Source organism: Megalops cyprinoides, chromosome 15 (assembly GCF_013368585.1).
Source record: "Megalops cyprinoides isolate fMegCyp1 chromosome 15, fMegCyp1.pri, whole genome shotgun sequence".
NCBI classification, from domain to species: Eukaryota; Metazoa; Chordata; class Actinopteri; order Elopiformes; family Megalopidae; genus Megalops; species Megalops cyprinoides.
This window is the reverse complement of record NC_050597.1, coordinates 9,990,882-10,005,665: the sequence shown is the minus strand read 5'-3', so window position 1 is coordinate 10,005,665 and position 14,784 is coordinate 9,990,882. Positions and strand designations below refer to the sequence as shown.

At 41.5% G+C, this 14,784-nt stretch overlaps 1 protein-coding gene across 2 annotated transcripts; it reads left to right on the top strand.

Moving 5' to 3' along the window:
* Window positions 1-328: 328 nt before the first annotated feature.
* On the top strand, window positions 329-14,465 carry LOC118789702 (calpain-2 catalytic subunit-like). 2 transcript variants are annotated; one of them, XM_036546241.1, is made up of 21 exons: window positions 329-568; window positions 1,056-1,125; window positions 4,532-4,650; window positions 4,887-5,020; window positions 5,180-5,348; window positions 5,897-5,980; window positions 6,347-6,432; window positions 7,230-7,304; window positions 7,674-7,834; window positions 8,236-8,405; window positions 8,841-8,852; window positions 9,138-9,349; window positions 10,346-10,382; window positions 10,707-10,772; window positions 11,131-11,188; window positions 11,854-11,918; window positions 12,063-12,131; window positions 12,541-12,619; window positions 13,125-13,241; window positions 13,730-13,788; window positions 14,392-14,465. In XM_036546241.1, exons 1-21 carry the CDS (start codon window positions 332-334, stop codon window positions 14,413-14,415), a joined length of 2,103 nt encoding a protein of 700 aa, XP_036402134.1. In that variant the 5' UTR covers window positions 329-331; the 3' UTR covers window positions 14,416-14,465. The 2 variants fall into 2 exon arrangements, with proteins under 2 accessions (XP_036402134.1, XP_036402135.1); XM_036546242.1 differs by having other exon boundaries at window positions 5,897-5,986; window positions 6,353-6,432.
* The last annotated feature ends 319 nt before the right edge of the window (window positions 14,466-14,784 follow it).

The window sequence follows — 14,784 nt, the reverse complement described above, 5'->3', positions numbered from 1 at the left end:
AAATACATATTGAACTCTCACGCCCTTAATCACACTTCATTGACAAAAATCCGTATTAATTGGAAGTTAATTAGGATGATGAATAATTAATGTCATGAACTGTTTACACCCGATCACATGACCACAGGGCAGGACGCACGGAGAGTTACGATGCATTCTCTCAATACCGAGAGGGAAGAGACTATGTAGTTGAGGTTGTCTTGCTCACGCACACCCACCGTAGTTCAGCCCATTCAGTCGAGTTAACTTTCTGTCTGAAAACGTCACGTCCTAGGACAGTAAAAAAACAACTATTATGGGTGACAATACGCAGAACGGCGTCATTTCAGCAATGGCAGGAATTGCGAGTAAACTCCAGCATGACCGTGCTAGGGCGCAAGGAATCGGTTCCAACGGGCAAGCGGTGAAATACCTCGGACAAGATTTCGAGGCGTTGAGGCGAAATTGTCTGGAGTGTGGGCGGTTATTTGAGGATGAGACCTTTGAGGCTCTTACTTCGTCTCTTGGTTACAAGGACCTTGGTCCGGGTTCTTACAAAGTTCGAGGCATAACCTGGATGCGTCCCACGGTAAGCGCTGACATATAAGAGGTGCACATCTTTACATTGGAGTGACACCGCGTTTACAGTTATACGATGCGAGTTAAGCAATAGTTTAAGTTAAGCGAAAGGTGTGTAGAAGGAACCATAAAATGTAATCAAATCTCAATAGTTCTTGCAGTTTTCAGCAGTTCGTCAAAATGCACCCTCGTTTTGATTTAGAAAATCTACGCAAACTGAATTCTGTGACAGGTGCAAACTCGGCATCTAGCATTTCACACCACACAAAGCTTGATCCCTCAAATAAAACTAATCTTTAAAAAAACTGCGTCCAATGAGAATGACAGCGCAGATATGGGCGTGTTTGATTCATTGCACCTGTTGTCTGTCATCCTGTAGATGACCAGTTAAAGTAACAATAACAAAGATGTTTTAACACAATTTTTTTGTAATTTTTCTGAAATTCTTTGTATGACTTGGATTATGTAATCCTCTGAACCTGTCTGTTTTATTATAGGAGCTGTGCTCAAATCCCCAGTTTATCCTTGGAGGTGCCACCAGGACTGATATTTGCCAGGGAGCTCTTGGTAAGTCTAGGATGGCTGAAATTCTGAATAACATTACATTACATGCATTTAGGAGATACTCTTATCCAGAGCGACTTCCAGCGCATTCAAGTTAATTGAGTAACAGTGTCAGACCAGGGTAACGACACTCCCTGACCAGTGAGTGTGAGCATAACACCATTCGAGCCGTACCACAAGTTAAATTGTGCAATCTGACTAGGGAACAGAAGTCAAGTATACTATGATGCATCAGTCACTAATATCATTTGGAAAATGACACCAAATGTGATAAATCAATTTGTTCTACAGCGTTTTACATTTACATTCATTTACATTCATTCGTTTTACTTGTACTTCAGGTTAATGTAAATTTTCCAACTCTGTTGTGACTACATGGCAAGCAGTATCTTACTTATACACTATCAAACTGTATCCTTCTGAAGTTTCCTCTTCCTGTTTTCCTTTTTGGGGCAAAGTGCAATTGAAAACCTCATAAGTAATAAGTAATAGGTAAAAAGTCGTAAGTAAAGAAGTGTAATAATCTGGTTTGTAGCTTGAGCTGCATTTCATGTTGGTTAGGGAGAAGTTGCTGTGAATTCATATCCATATCTTTAGCTGAAGTATTCAGGTGTTCATTGTAATTGACCTATAAGTGTACCTTTCTGGTTTAATAAAAGGTTTAATAAAATTTAAAAATGATTTTGGAAGATTTTGGATTTGGAGAGTACAGGAAATATTTTCAAGCAAATTATGACTCAGTTACTTATGATCAGTTCAGTCCCTCACACAAAACTTCATGTAATTCATGTTTTCTCTTTTATTAACCGCAATTCTCTGTACAGTGACAGTGTACAAAAGCAACATTAATGGAATGGAACATTAACATCAAGTCTTCCCGTGATGCTAAAATTGTGGTAGCTATTCAATACAGTAAGCTGAATTTACTTTCATAATACAGTTTTTAAGTGCTTTCAACATTCATTGGAATGTCATGTACGGTATAATCCTTGTAGTGGAAAAAAACCATAGCTTCAGGTCTTGAATTGAATTGGATTAAAAAAAAAAAGAAGCACCCATGTATAACCAGATAAGATGATGGGTGAGCGTTAAGAAGAACTGGTCTGGCTGGATGTGAACCGGCAGGCTGGCAGCCTCAGTGTTCTGGCCCTCTGCCCTGACAGCAATGCCTGGAGCGGGAATGCCGAGTATGTTACAGGGCTCCTTTAAATCCAGCCCCTAGTGCAGTCGCACGGGCCATGTGAACGGCGTTCACAAGTCACCCCCCTGCGCTCAAAAGTGAGCGGAGCGTAAATCCATCCAACAGGTGTGCCGGCCCTCAAAAGTTGAGCAGACTGGAAATACATGGGCGCTCACGCTCTGTTATGCAAGTGTCAAGTATGAGGGGTGGGGTGTATTTGTTTGGTGCCGTATTTCACAAAGGGTACCATTAAAATGTAATTGGGAAAACGTTTCAACACTGTGAGTGGTTTGTAGGAGACACCGTTGACTACAGTGGAAAGCAAATGTGTTGGAGTTGGTGTGGGAGGCATGTAAGCTGTCCACAGCGTGTGTGTTTGGTGTAATGCCTCTATCACTATGCTGCCTTCTACATGTGTTACCTTGCTTGCATGTCCTTTGTATGCAGAACATCTGCTATGTTCTGGTTTCCACAGACCTAAATAGAATTGTGGAAATGATTCATGAGGTATGGTTAACAGCAGGCGAGGGACAAACTTTGAGACGCTACTTGACATCTGATCAAAACTGAAAGGATTATGCTTGTAGATAATGTAAATCTGCATTGCTCACTTCTGCTTGGAAGTCTGTGTTTTCCTTGCATGTGTTTTTTTCAGTTGCCTTACCATTCTGCCAGTTCAAATCAAATGTTAATTAGTTTCATTACCTAGCTACCTACCTTCATTCACTGAGTGGAAGTGTTAATTATCTGTCTGCACTGGACCTTAGAAATAGTCACCGCTTTTAGATATGATTTTGTTGTTTTCCAAAGGTAGCTAAGGGTATGCTTGTTGACTAATTTGGATTGCTATATGCAATGTCACAACTATGGGAAGACAGAGGGCTATGTTGCAAAAGTGGTTCATCGCTGCGTTGTGGAACTCTCGCTCTGCTTGAGAGCCACACCCCCCCGTCTTGTCCATCATTTGTTAATCTGGCTGCCCTGCCTGCGGTGAAATGGAGAGAACTAACTAGTGTGGTCGGTTGTCTACTTTCAGTGGAAAATTCCACTCGCTGTTGGGGAGGGTACAGGTGTAAATAGGACGGGAGATCCAAGACAGAAGGGTGTTGGCTGTGCAATGAATAGGCAAGCACAAACAATAGGACGGGAGATCCAAGACAGAAGGGTGTTGGCTGTGCAATGAATAGGCAAGCACAAACAATAGGACGGGAGATCCAAGACAGAAGGGTGTTGGCTGTGCAATGAATAGGCAAGCACAAACAAGTGAAAGCAATGCCAAAGCACTGCAGACTGTGCATTCAAACATGTTAGGCGTGCTTTTGGTGTGTCCTTTTGCGTTTTTGGTGTGTCATGCTTGATTCGTACATTGCCAGTATTCTTGCCAATCTTTTTTAGAATGTGCTTTACAGGTACAAACGGGTTAAAGGTGGACTAATAATTTGAAATGTGTGCCGTCACATTATTCAGTACAGTTTTCCTCAAGGTATGGGGAAAAACATCAGAAATGTTTCAAAACAATACTTTACAGTACTTTGAATCAAAAATTTGTGAAAGTTGTGGCTGTGGGACCCTCCCAGTCCAGGCCAGCTGGCATTACTGTGTACTGTTCTGTAGCTGTTGCTCATTTGGAAAGGCTTTACTGGTTTGTGAAGGCCTACCAAAGAGCCCTTCTCTTGTGTAACTTAGCTGTCTTGCATGCGGTGTGTGATTCATATTGAAGCTCCAAACAAGGATTCGGGAGGAGAATTTTTGGCCAACCCCACAATTAACCAAACTTAGACAAACTGTTCCCATCCATGTCTGTAAAATTTCTTTCTGCATCAGCTGTTCATGGCATCCCTCCTCCACCCCATCTCCCACTTTCTCTTCCCTGTTTATGATGTCCACACGGGGGGGTCAACAACCTCGGCCCATGGGAAGGTGTGATCCTTTGTCGGAAAGGCAAAATAAAGTACCACTATAATCACATCAAGCAAAATCTTCACTCTTTGACTGCACAGAAATTCATATCTGCTGAAGTTCATGTATACATTAATACAATAATTTGCTTGCTGTGGAAACTCTGGGTTTTATGTACTGGTTCTTTAACTGATTGACACTTCACGGAATGTTTAGTATAAATTATAAATCTCTGGCATCATTGCATGCATCTCCCTACTAGTCAAACATTGGATACTGTATTGGCAGTACCATCACTGGCACTGATGTTAAATTGCTTTCATGTCCCAGGTGACTGCTGGCTTCTGGCTGCCATTGCCTCCCTGACTCTGAACAAGCAGGTGTTGGCTCGGGTTGTCCCCCCTGGACAAAGCTTTGAGGAGGACTATGCGGGCATCTTCCACTTCCAGGTGAGGCTCCTTCCATGCAACAGGAACTGGTTAAAAAAAAAACAAACAAATTATGGTCATAATATAAAATAAATGGTAATATTAGAAACCTAATACAATAACATATAAACTTTCACTTTTGCTACTAATGTCACCGCAGATTAAGGGAGCCACTATAACAGTTATTGAGAGATTAAACGGACCTAAATGTGACTATGGTCCTTTCTCTCTTACCCATGTCGCTTGTGTGCCCCCAGTTCTGGCAGTTTGGAGAGTGGGTGGACGTGGTGGTTGATGACAGGCTGCCCACCAGAGATGGAGAGCTGCTGTTTGTTCACTCAGCCGAGGGGACAGAGTTCTGGAGCGCCCTGCTGGAGAAGGCCTACGCCAAGTAGGTTGAATGAACGTATTGCTCACTCAGTGTAAGGCTATTCCACACCCCGCTCACACAAAGAAGACCACAATGTGGTTTCAGAGCAGTATGATCTAGTGTGGCGTGGTAATGTTTAATCGATTGTGGGCCCATATGAGCGGACTTTCCCCTCTGCAGGCTGAACGGGTGCTATGAGGCCCTCTCTGGAGGAACCACCACCGAGGGGTTTGAGGACTTCACTGGCGGCATTGCGGAGGTGCACGAGCTGAGGAAAGCGGGCCCCCAACTCTTCAAGATCATCCAGAAGGCCCTGCTCAGGGGCTCCCTTCTGGGCTGCTCCATAGACGTACGTCAGAGCCTGCTCAACAAAACAAAACTGTAGATTTATCGTTTATCATTTTGTGAGTCAATATCGAGCTAACATTTGGCACTGAGTCACTTGCTAGCATGTTGCGGAAAAACCACCCAGCTCACCAAAGCTTTAACTGGTACATGATTGCTAATTGGTTCTGTTTTCCTTTGCTGCTATTTCCTGTTATTCTAGACAATTGACCGCAAAATATGGGTTCCTGTGACATATACAAATGATATAGGGTTGTCCTGTATCCCCTCTGAACCTGTGTTGTAGGGCTGTAGTGTTCAATAGAACTAGTTACACTGGTCAACTTACGCGTGACAATTAATCACAATTATTTGTCACAATTTTGATTCATATTTAAAAGAATCAGTTCTGTTTCAATGACATGATAATTAAGTTAGTTGACATTTTTTGGTGTGCCCTGGAACACCACATGGTAATAGACACTGGTAAGTGATGAGGGCTGTCCAGATGATTGCAGAGTAACTGCTTTTTAAAGTGCAGCTTCCCTCAGCTCACGGTTGCTCTGTCTGTAGATCACAAGTTCGGCCGACTCTGAGGCAATCACATCACGCAAGCTAGTGAAGGGTCACGCGTACTCTGTAACTGGGGCTGAGCAGGTGAGTGTCCCCTGACCCTTCACCCCCTGTTTCATTACTACGCTTCTTGAGTTGTGCTTAATAGCAACAAGGGTGAAAAAAGGCATCATTCCTTATTTTCTCGTTGTTCTGTTTTATTTTGTCTTATTAATTTTTCAAAGTTATTAGAAATGTGCTTATGGTAAAAACTTTCTTATACACTAGATTATTTTATACACTAGTTCTTATTTTAAGATACAATTCTTCTTTGGAAACAAATAATAAAATAACATTTTTGCAACAGTCTTTGCTATAGTAAATATGAATGTTTAATGCATGGATTTATCATTTTATTTGTGTTGGAAAGGATCCGGGTGATGGTGATGCATGTGCCTCTCCCCTATGCAGGTGGAGTACAGTGGAGAAATGGTGAAGCTGATTCGCATAAGAAATCCCTGGGGCCAGGTGGAGTGGACTGGCGCCTGGAGTGATGGGTAAAATGCACTCTACATGCAATGATACAGTACCGGTCCTAAAGTTTGGGCACACCTGATTAAGATAATGGGAAACATGCATTCAAAGACATTTTTATCTAAAGACTTATGCTTAAATGCTTGAAATTTGTTTGTTATTATATGAAACGTGTCTCAAATATAAATAGTGAAATTAATGCCTATGTATGAATTTCTTTCCAAAAATATTTTAATCATAAAATGATAGTTTTGATTTGTTTATTCCAAACTGCAGTTTATGGTTATGTTGAAACTCTTCTTGTCCTTTGGTTGTGACACCGCTGTAATGAGCAGGGAGGTGGTGACTTTAGAGGCTCAGCATTGGTAATCCTCAGGGAATTCAGCCTGCTCTTCAGTCTAACCAATCCTCAGTGTGGGCTCTTTGTGATCCTGAGAATAACTGCCGTGGTAATCTGAGCTGTGGATACGACTCAGATCCTGGCCTCCCTCAGGTTGAGGTGCATACATTGGCATGCCATTCACCTGGCATGTGTACTAAAGGACTTACTTGTTGATGCTTGTTTACTTAAATATGTTATGGTGATTGCATTTTGTTTTGTGAAAATATATATTTTAAAGCAGGGTTGACAGCATCTAATGAATGACTGTGGTAAAAAAAATGACCATTTATTAATGTTATTAGTAGTAGTAGAAGTATTGAGGTCTACTGCTTAACTGAATGTGCATTGATCCATTTGTGTTAATTGCATTCCATTTATGTTTTGTTCATATTCTTAAAAGTAACCCTTGGCTTTGTCTGTTTGTCTGTGTGCATGCAGCTCCTCAGAGTGGCACCATATTAGTGACGAGGACAGAGACAGGCTGAGGAACCGATCTGAAGATGGAGAGTTCTGGTAAAGCCAAATCCTCCTGTCTGTCCTCATCTACAGTACTGCCCTCTATTCACTCATCACCTACTGTACTGTCTTCTGTTCAGTCATGCACTATCCCCCACTCCGTCATCATTTGGTGGGAAAAAGGTTTCTTCTCCATTGGTTTCAACAAAAAGCAGAAACAGTAACCTCTTTAATGGTATTTCCTGTCACAGGCAATGTTTTGACACAAAGTAATGGGTCAATTACAACTTTCAGAAAGTAGGCTATTACAGAGGTACTGCAAAAAAAGAACCTCTATTTCAGATTCAAAGTCTCTTGCTCTCAGAGAGCATTGCATAGGTGTTTTGCCACTTTTGTTGCGCTGAAGTCCCCTTGTTTGTCTTGCAGGATGTCCTTCTCTGACTTCCTGCGGCAGTACTCCCGGGTGGAGATCTGCAACCTCACCCCGGACGCGCTCACCGACGACGAGTACCAGAAATGGGCCCTCTCCAATTTTGGGGGAAACTGGAGAAGGGGCTCTACCGCCGGAGGCTGCAGGAACTATCCAAGTACTGACCCACGACTCTGTTCCTTTCCTACTTAGCCCCATATTGCGTTCAGAATTGGAATCAGAATCAGAATTTTTTGGCCAAGGATGCTTCTACACATACAAGGAATTTGACTCTGATTCCAGTGTCTCTTGTAGTGCTAGCATACAGCATCCAAAATGACAACAACAAACACCAAACAAGTAGTGTTACAACAAAAATTTGAAATGCTTTTATCATATAATTTTGCTACATAATGATTTTAACTGTTTGGGCAGTAATGCCGGTACTGTTTGATATATAAAATACAAAATTTTACTTTACTTCATATATATTTTGGGAAAATGAACAGTGGCTATTGTCTATTAGCCTTGAATGCACCAGTGGTGTTCCAAGCCTGTCGTGGTTGCTTTCCGCTGCAGACACCTTCTGGACAAACCCCCAGTTTGTGATTAAGTTGGATGAAGAGGATGACGACCCAGATGACAATGAGGTGGGCTGCACCTTCCTGGTGGGCCTGATCCAGAAGAACCGGCGCCGGATGAGGAAGATGGGTGAGGACATGCACACCATCGGCTTCGCCATCTACGAGGTGAGGACAGATGAGAACCTGCTTCTTCAGACCTGGATTTTTTTTACCTCTGGCATTTACCCATAATGCATCTGTGATGATCCATTTGGCACTTTTTTGTGTGTAATTTGTGTGTTTTGGTCAACATTTGTGTGTCACTCTTGTTTTTATTAAATCTCAGCCCAAGTTGCAGTATCTCTTGTAAATTATATTGTACTTATGTCCTCCAGAGTATTTTGTGTTTAGTATTATAGAACTGACATTCTATAACACCTACACCTTCCTCTTTTTGGCATGATAAATAACTTGTCTTTTTTTAAAATGACATTACTGACCTTTAGCGACTAGAACTGCAAGATATTGTAACTGTAACACTTAAGAAGATTCAGTGTCTGTCACAAGCTGTAAGACTTACACTTTTATATTCTAATACTAATACTCTGTCCTTTTTTACAGGTTCCGGAGGAGGTATGTGTCAGAAGGAGCAAACAGGCTTGGACTTTTCAAATAAGCTTTGCACATGGGGATGGGGCTTATTTCACCTGGGTTCCCTGCTTACCTGCACTCTTATTTAAACAAAGCAATGATAACTGATTGCGCAAGTGTTGTGATTAGGTTCGTAGTGAATAACTGAATAACTTTCATATGCTAGTTTCTGCACATGTAGTTATTATTACATTGCTAATTGTGTCGGGTGGGAACTGTTGAACCAGCACAGAGCTCAAGCAGAACTCACTGCTGTGTGCTGTGCAGTACTCAGGTCGGAGGAACCTTCACCTGAACCGGAGCTTCTTCCTGCGCCACGCGTCCAAGGCCCGCTCAGAGACCTTCATCAACCTGCGCGAGGTGTGCAATCGCTTCTGCCTTCCCCCGGGGGAGTACCTCATCGTCCCCTCCACCTTCGAGCCCAACAAGAACGGAGACTTCCACGTCCGCGTGTTCTCCGAGAAGCAGGCTGAGTTCCAGTACGTTTGCCCACAACCCTGTCGCCTTGTGCAGCGTAGCTGACTTGTGCAGCATGGTTCAGTAACATGAGCAAGACTGTGCTTGTCTGTTAATCAAGGTGACTCCTTAGTGTCACAATGTCACAAGTGTGATCTCCCTTCACTGGAGTGCCCGGCCTTTGGCTTGGGGAGTTCATCTTTCATGTTATGCTGCGTGAACAGTGAGACCCACTCCCCTTATACTTGCTGCTATGAAATCTGTGCAGGGAGAGAAATAGAACAAAACAGTGCATCTCAAGGAAAGAGTCCATTACCTTATGGGCTCTGTTTTGACATTCATTTTTCCAAATTCACCCATGCTGTAGCTCAAAAATATCTCAGACAGAACTGCATTCCCACCGCAGAAGCACTCAGATATACAGTCCTATTCTGTACTTATCAGTAAATGGAAACTCTTGTTGACAGCATCTTACATAGCTTGCTTTAGGTGTACATTTTTTTATCCATGTATATAGCTGGATATTTCTAGCGGCAGTTCAGTTTCTTGCTCAAGGGTATATACCCACAATCTTTACCTTAAAGCCTCAGCTCCTTCAGTGCTTCACCCCATTGCTCCCACCTCATATCCTCTGATTGTATGTGTGTCATTGAAACTCACTCACATGGTTGTATACCTGTAATGTGCATATTTTGGAAGGAGGAAATAAGGGCAGACAGGCTGGCAAGCTTATTTTTGCAACCCTGCTAACAAACAGTACAAGTTATGTTCTTCTTGATGGAATCAACATCATGGAAGCCTCTGGCAGAAGCATCTCAAATGTCCAGTTGAACAGGAAGCTTAGCTCATGAAAGCTTGTCACACCCACTTAACTGAGAGACTAAAGCTTTAAAACACACCTGCACTTACACAGGTCGGTGACAACAACCAGGCCATCTCAAAGCGTGACACTACACTGTTGATATTTAAATGCACAAATTCTGAATCTGTGTTTATTAATTCTCTTTTTTTTTAACCAGGGAACTTGATGACCCCATTGAGGCAAATGTGGAAGAGGTAAGGCATACAGCCAATGATTAGCAGCTTGATAAGATATATCCTTAGCCACATTTAGTCTGAATTTCAAAGTGACTTAATACACAAACTTGATTAGACCATTATTTATACAGTTTTAATTGAGATTTACTGCCCAGTTTAGAATTCCATACTATAGCCTAAAATTAAAAAATTAAAACCTCTGTAAAATTCTTTTGTCATGCATGTTACTTATAATTGTTGTAATATGCTGGTGACATTCTCTTAGGTTTCCACAGAATACAGATTTGAGCTAGGCAGTAGTGTTTGTGCATTGGAAGATGTGACACCTTGTTTGTATTTCAGATTGAAATAACTGAAGATGATGTGGACGACAGGTTTAGAAACCTCTTTGGACAGCTAGCAGGACATGTGCGTATTCAAGCTTTGTCATTCCAAGCGCCCAAAAAACACAAATCTTGATTTTTAGCCTTCAAAAGATTTTTTTTTAGTCACTTTGACATTGAACACATTGAAGTTGGCAAGAGAAAACCACTAAGCAGTACACATTCAGTAGAAACTCAACTAGAAATCAATTACATTGGTGATGGAGAGAAAGCCTACAGGCACCAGGGCCTTCTAGGGTCAGGGCTGTGTTGTCCTGCTGTAGATGTGCAAAGCAAAATTAACTAGAGACAATACTGAACTAGCAGAAGTTTTGAGAAGGGTCTGGCTATTGGGGGGAGAGTTTTATTCTCACTTTTATTACCTTTTCTATATGCCTCTATAGGACTGTGAAATTTCAGCATTTGAACTGAGAAGAATCCTGAACAGAGTAGTCACCAGACGTAAGTCATTGCCCTTTGCAGCAGCTGTATCTAAGGCCATTTTCAGTTATTTTGTGGTCCCTCATGATCTTCTCTGTCAAAGCACAGGTTTGCATGGTACTGCAACAGTCAGAGGCAATGTGGTACAATGAAAATTACTTACTTTATATTCTGAGCACACAGTCAATCCATGGCTTCAAACATTGAGGGGATTCTTTGTAGCCAAAAACTGGCTATATTCACTGTTAAATTGTTAGTTAATTGATTTATGTAATAAGTGCCAATTGAAGGATTCATATCTTGTTATGATAATACCTTTGATTGCATGTTAAATTGAACTTCATACAACTTTACTGTTTGACCTTGGTGCTCCACTAGTGTGTGACTGATAACCTCTCAAAAAAAACCTCATTTCTGAAATTTTCTCCTCAGTAGGCATCTGTGAACTTTGTAGTCTGCAGTGGATAGTTCTGCTCAGCAGATGGCACTGTGACACAGTCAACGAGTGACTGGAACAACCCATAGGCAATTAAATAGCTAGATCTGATGACAGAAAATTTGACTACAGCAAAGAGATTATTTGTTATGTTATAATTGCACAGCATATTCTGGTGCTTCTTGATATGGATGAATTTGAATGAACCTGAAGCAATATTTTGTTTGGGTCCCCCCCCCCCCCGCCCCAGGTGATGATATTAAAACAACTGGGTTCAGCCTGGAAACCTGCCGGAATATGGTCAACCTACTGGATGTATCCTTCTGCTGTGTGGGGTCAAGCTAGACTCTTGCTGGACTTCCTCATGTCTGTGCTGTGGATCAATTCCCTGGATAATACACGTGACCAGTGTGGGTGGGGGGTAGAGACATGTGGTTTATTTCTTGACTTCTCGTACAGAAAGATGGGTCTGGAAAACTGGGCTTGGTGGAGTTCAAGATCTTGTGGACCAAAATCGAAGGCTACCTGGTTTGTGCATCTTGCTGTGATTCAAAATGTTTACCACTATATGCATCACTTGGTTCTCCCCACTCCAGTAATTTTCTGCTCATTCAAACCGTCATTCTTACTCCCAATGTGTCAGTGACTCTTAAGATGGGTCTGATGTCATAATACATTTAATTTGTGACTTGTATATGCAATGTGGTGCAAACACTTCCCTGCCTTGGTGTGGAAGTGTCCTGTTCTGGAAACCAGTGTCCGGTGGCATTTTCTAATTGGAGCTGTGTGATTTTGGGTCAGATCAAAGGCGGAGAAGGATATCGATTTACATTATTGTGGTCCCTGTGGGCCTTATTTCTGGCTGTGCTTATTGTCACAATGTTTTCTCTCTGTGTATTACTGTGCACAATAGCCTGACCTTTGAACTTTGTCACAGAACGTGTACCGTGGGAAGGATGTGGACAATTCAGGCTGCATGAGCTCAACTGAGATGCGCCTGGCTGTGGAGGAGGCAGGTGAGACACAGCTATGGTCCCGTCATGTGACCCTTTTCTATGCAGTGCTGTTGCATGAGACTCCTGACAGACCCCAATAAAGAGCTATGTTCATTAGGACATATATGAAACAATTCCCTTTGAGCAACTTCGTGAGTGCCTGTGGTCTTAACAAGACTCTGGCTACTATGGATGTGATGGTTATAGGCAGTCTCCTACTTAAATCCTAATCTTACGAAGATATTTTGTTTCTTTTTATCTTAATTACTGAAAAAATACTACAATTAAAAAAAAAACCTATACCACAAGCAATTTTCGTAGGTTAAAATGATACTGCTGCAGGAAATTGGGAATCATATGGAGTTTTTTCTTGGAAAGAGAAAAAGATCTTATTTTAAGAATCTTGTAACTTTCTCACTACAGAATGCTGTATTTTTGACACCTGAGGCTGACAGTCAAGGTATCAATGAAATCCTTGCTCAGCTTGGCTCCACAGTTTGACCTCCCCTGTCTCTCTTTGTCAAAGGCTTCTCCCTAAACAACCCCCTACACCAGATCTTGGTGGCCCGCTACAGCGAACCCAACTTCACCATAGACTTTGACAACTTTGTGGGCTGCCTGGTTCGTCTGGAGACCCTATTCAGTGAGTTAACTGCCATCTCACCGTCCTCACCACAGCGCACATAAAAGTTTTAAATACAGTGTTTCATGAAACACAGTCCATATGGTTGTTCTTTATGCTTTAGAATTTTTTTAATTGAATTCAGAATTTACAGATCAGCTTTCTTGGTGACTGTGAAGTTCAGCTTGTCCAGTGAAAGGCTGGAAATTCAAAGGCTTCCAGCATAAAAAAATTATGGACAAAAACATGCTAAAACACACATCACATTTGATTTTGTCCAAAGTAATTATATAGAAAAGGTTTTGTGTTTCTCCTTACCAGGATACCTCATGTTTGTATTCTTAGCACATGTGCTCAGGTTTTCAGTGGACAAGGCGCATCTTTTGGCAAAAGGAATAACAGATGGCTTTATCCAAGCTTGATATAAATACATGACACCTATGGAGTGTGTTTTGTGCTGTTCACCCCGAGTTTGTGGTGAAAGATGAAGGAAAACATTGTCTCCACAGATGCTTTTAAGACCCTCAGCAAGGATGAATCTGGGGAGGTGGAACTGAATTTCATGGAGGTGAGTGCAGTGGTGGTTAAGCGGTCTGTAACAATCAATAATGCAGTAACTCTGGGTAATCTAACACCATTTTATGATGTAACATATTTTGACTGTTTAACTTAATACAACTAGATAATGTAAAAACTTCTGGATAGTGTAATAAATATATGGTAACATAATACGGGTTACAATAACATCAAAATGGTTATTACTTTATGGCAAGTAAAAATTTTATGAATTATATAAGTTCAATAAACAATGTAATAACTTACAGTTCAAACCAGAGAGATGGATCACTGTCAGGCACAGAGTGTCTTGCCTTGAATATAGTTTCTTGACAAAATAGTGTGGAGTTTGGTCGAATCAACAGCTGTAAGATAAGGTTGCATCAATGCTGATTAACAGGTAGATATCATTCAATCAGAGATTGTAGTCTTCATTAGGTTATGCTAAATAACCTAAATACTGGTAACAAATGAATTATAGTTTGGTAGAATTACATTCATAAATTCATGATTAATGAATGACCTGCAATGAGACCTACCTGTACTAGTTTTATGATGTGTGATTGTCAGGTGTATGTAAGAGTGTGATGGAATCTTCACATGCATCTCTCTACAGTGGCTGAACGTGTCTTTGCTCTAAGACCTTGATGGGGTGCCATGACCATGAGACTTGGTTCTGGCCGCCTGCACACATTCCTGGGGGGTATCTTAGCAGTGAGATGGGGAGTGGAGGGTGAAGGGTGGAGTCAAATCATTCTAGTCTAGTTTTTCCTGGTGTTTTTTCCAAGATTACTTGGAAATAAAGGCTATTAAATGTTGAGCCAAAAAGTGGCTGTGGGAATGAACCCTATGAATAACTGAACAGGGCTGAATGTTGTTTAGGAGGTGGGTGTCTGTTCTGTTTGACTTTTTGTTTGTTCAGCCTATGTGTGTGATGGAGTAAATGATTTGGGTCTTTCTAGCAAATATGAGGATACAGTGTAATAAAGTGTGTCATCAGTGTGAGCCT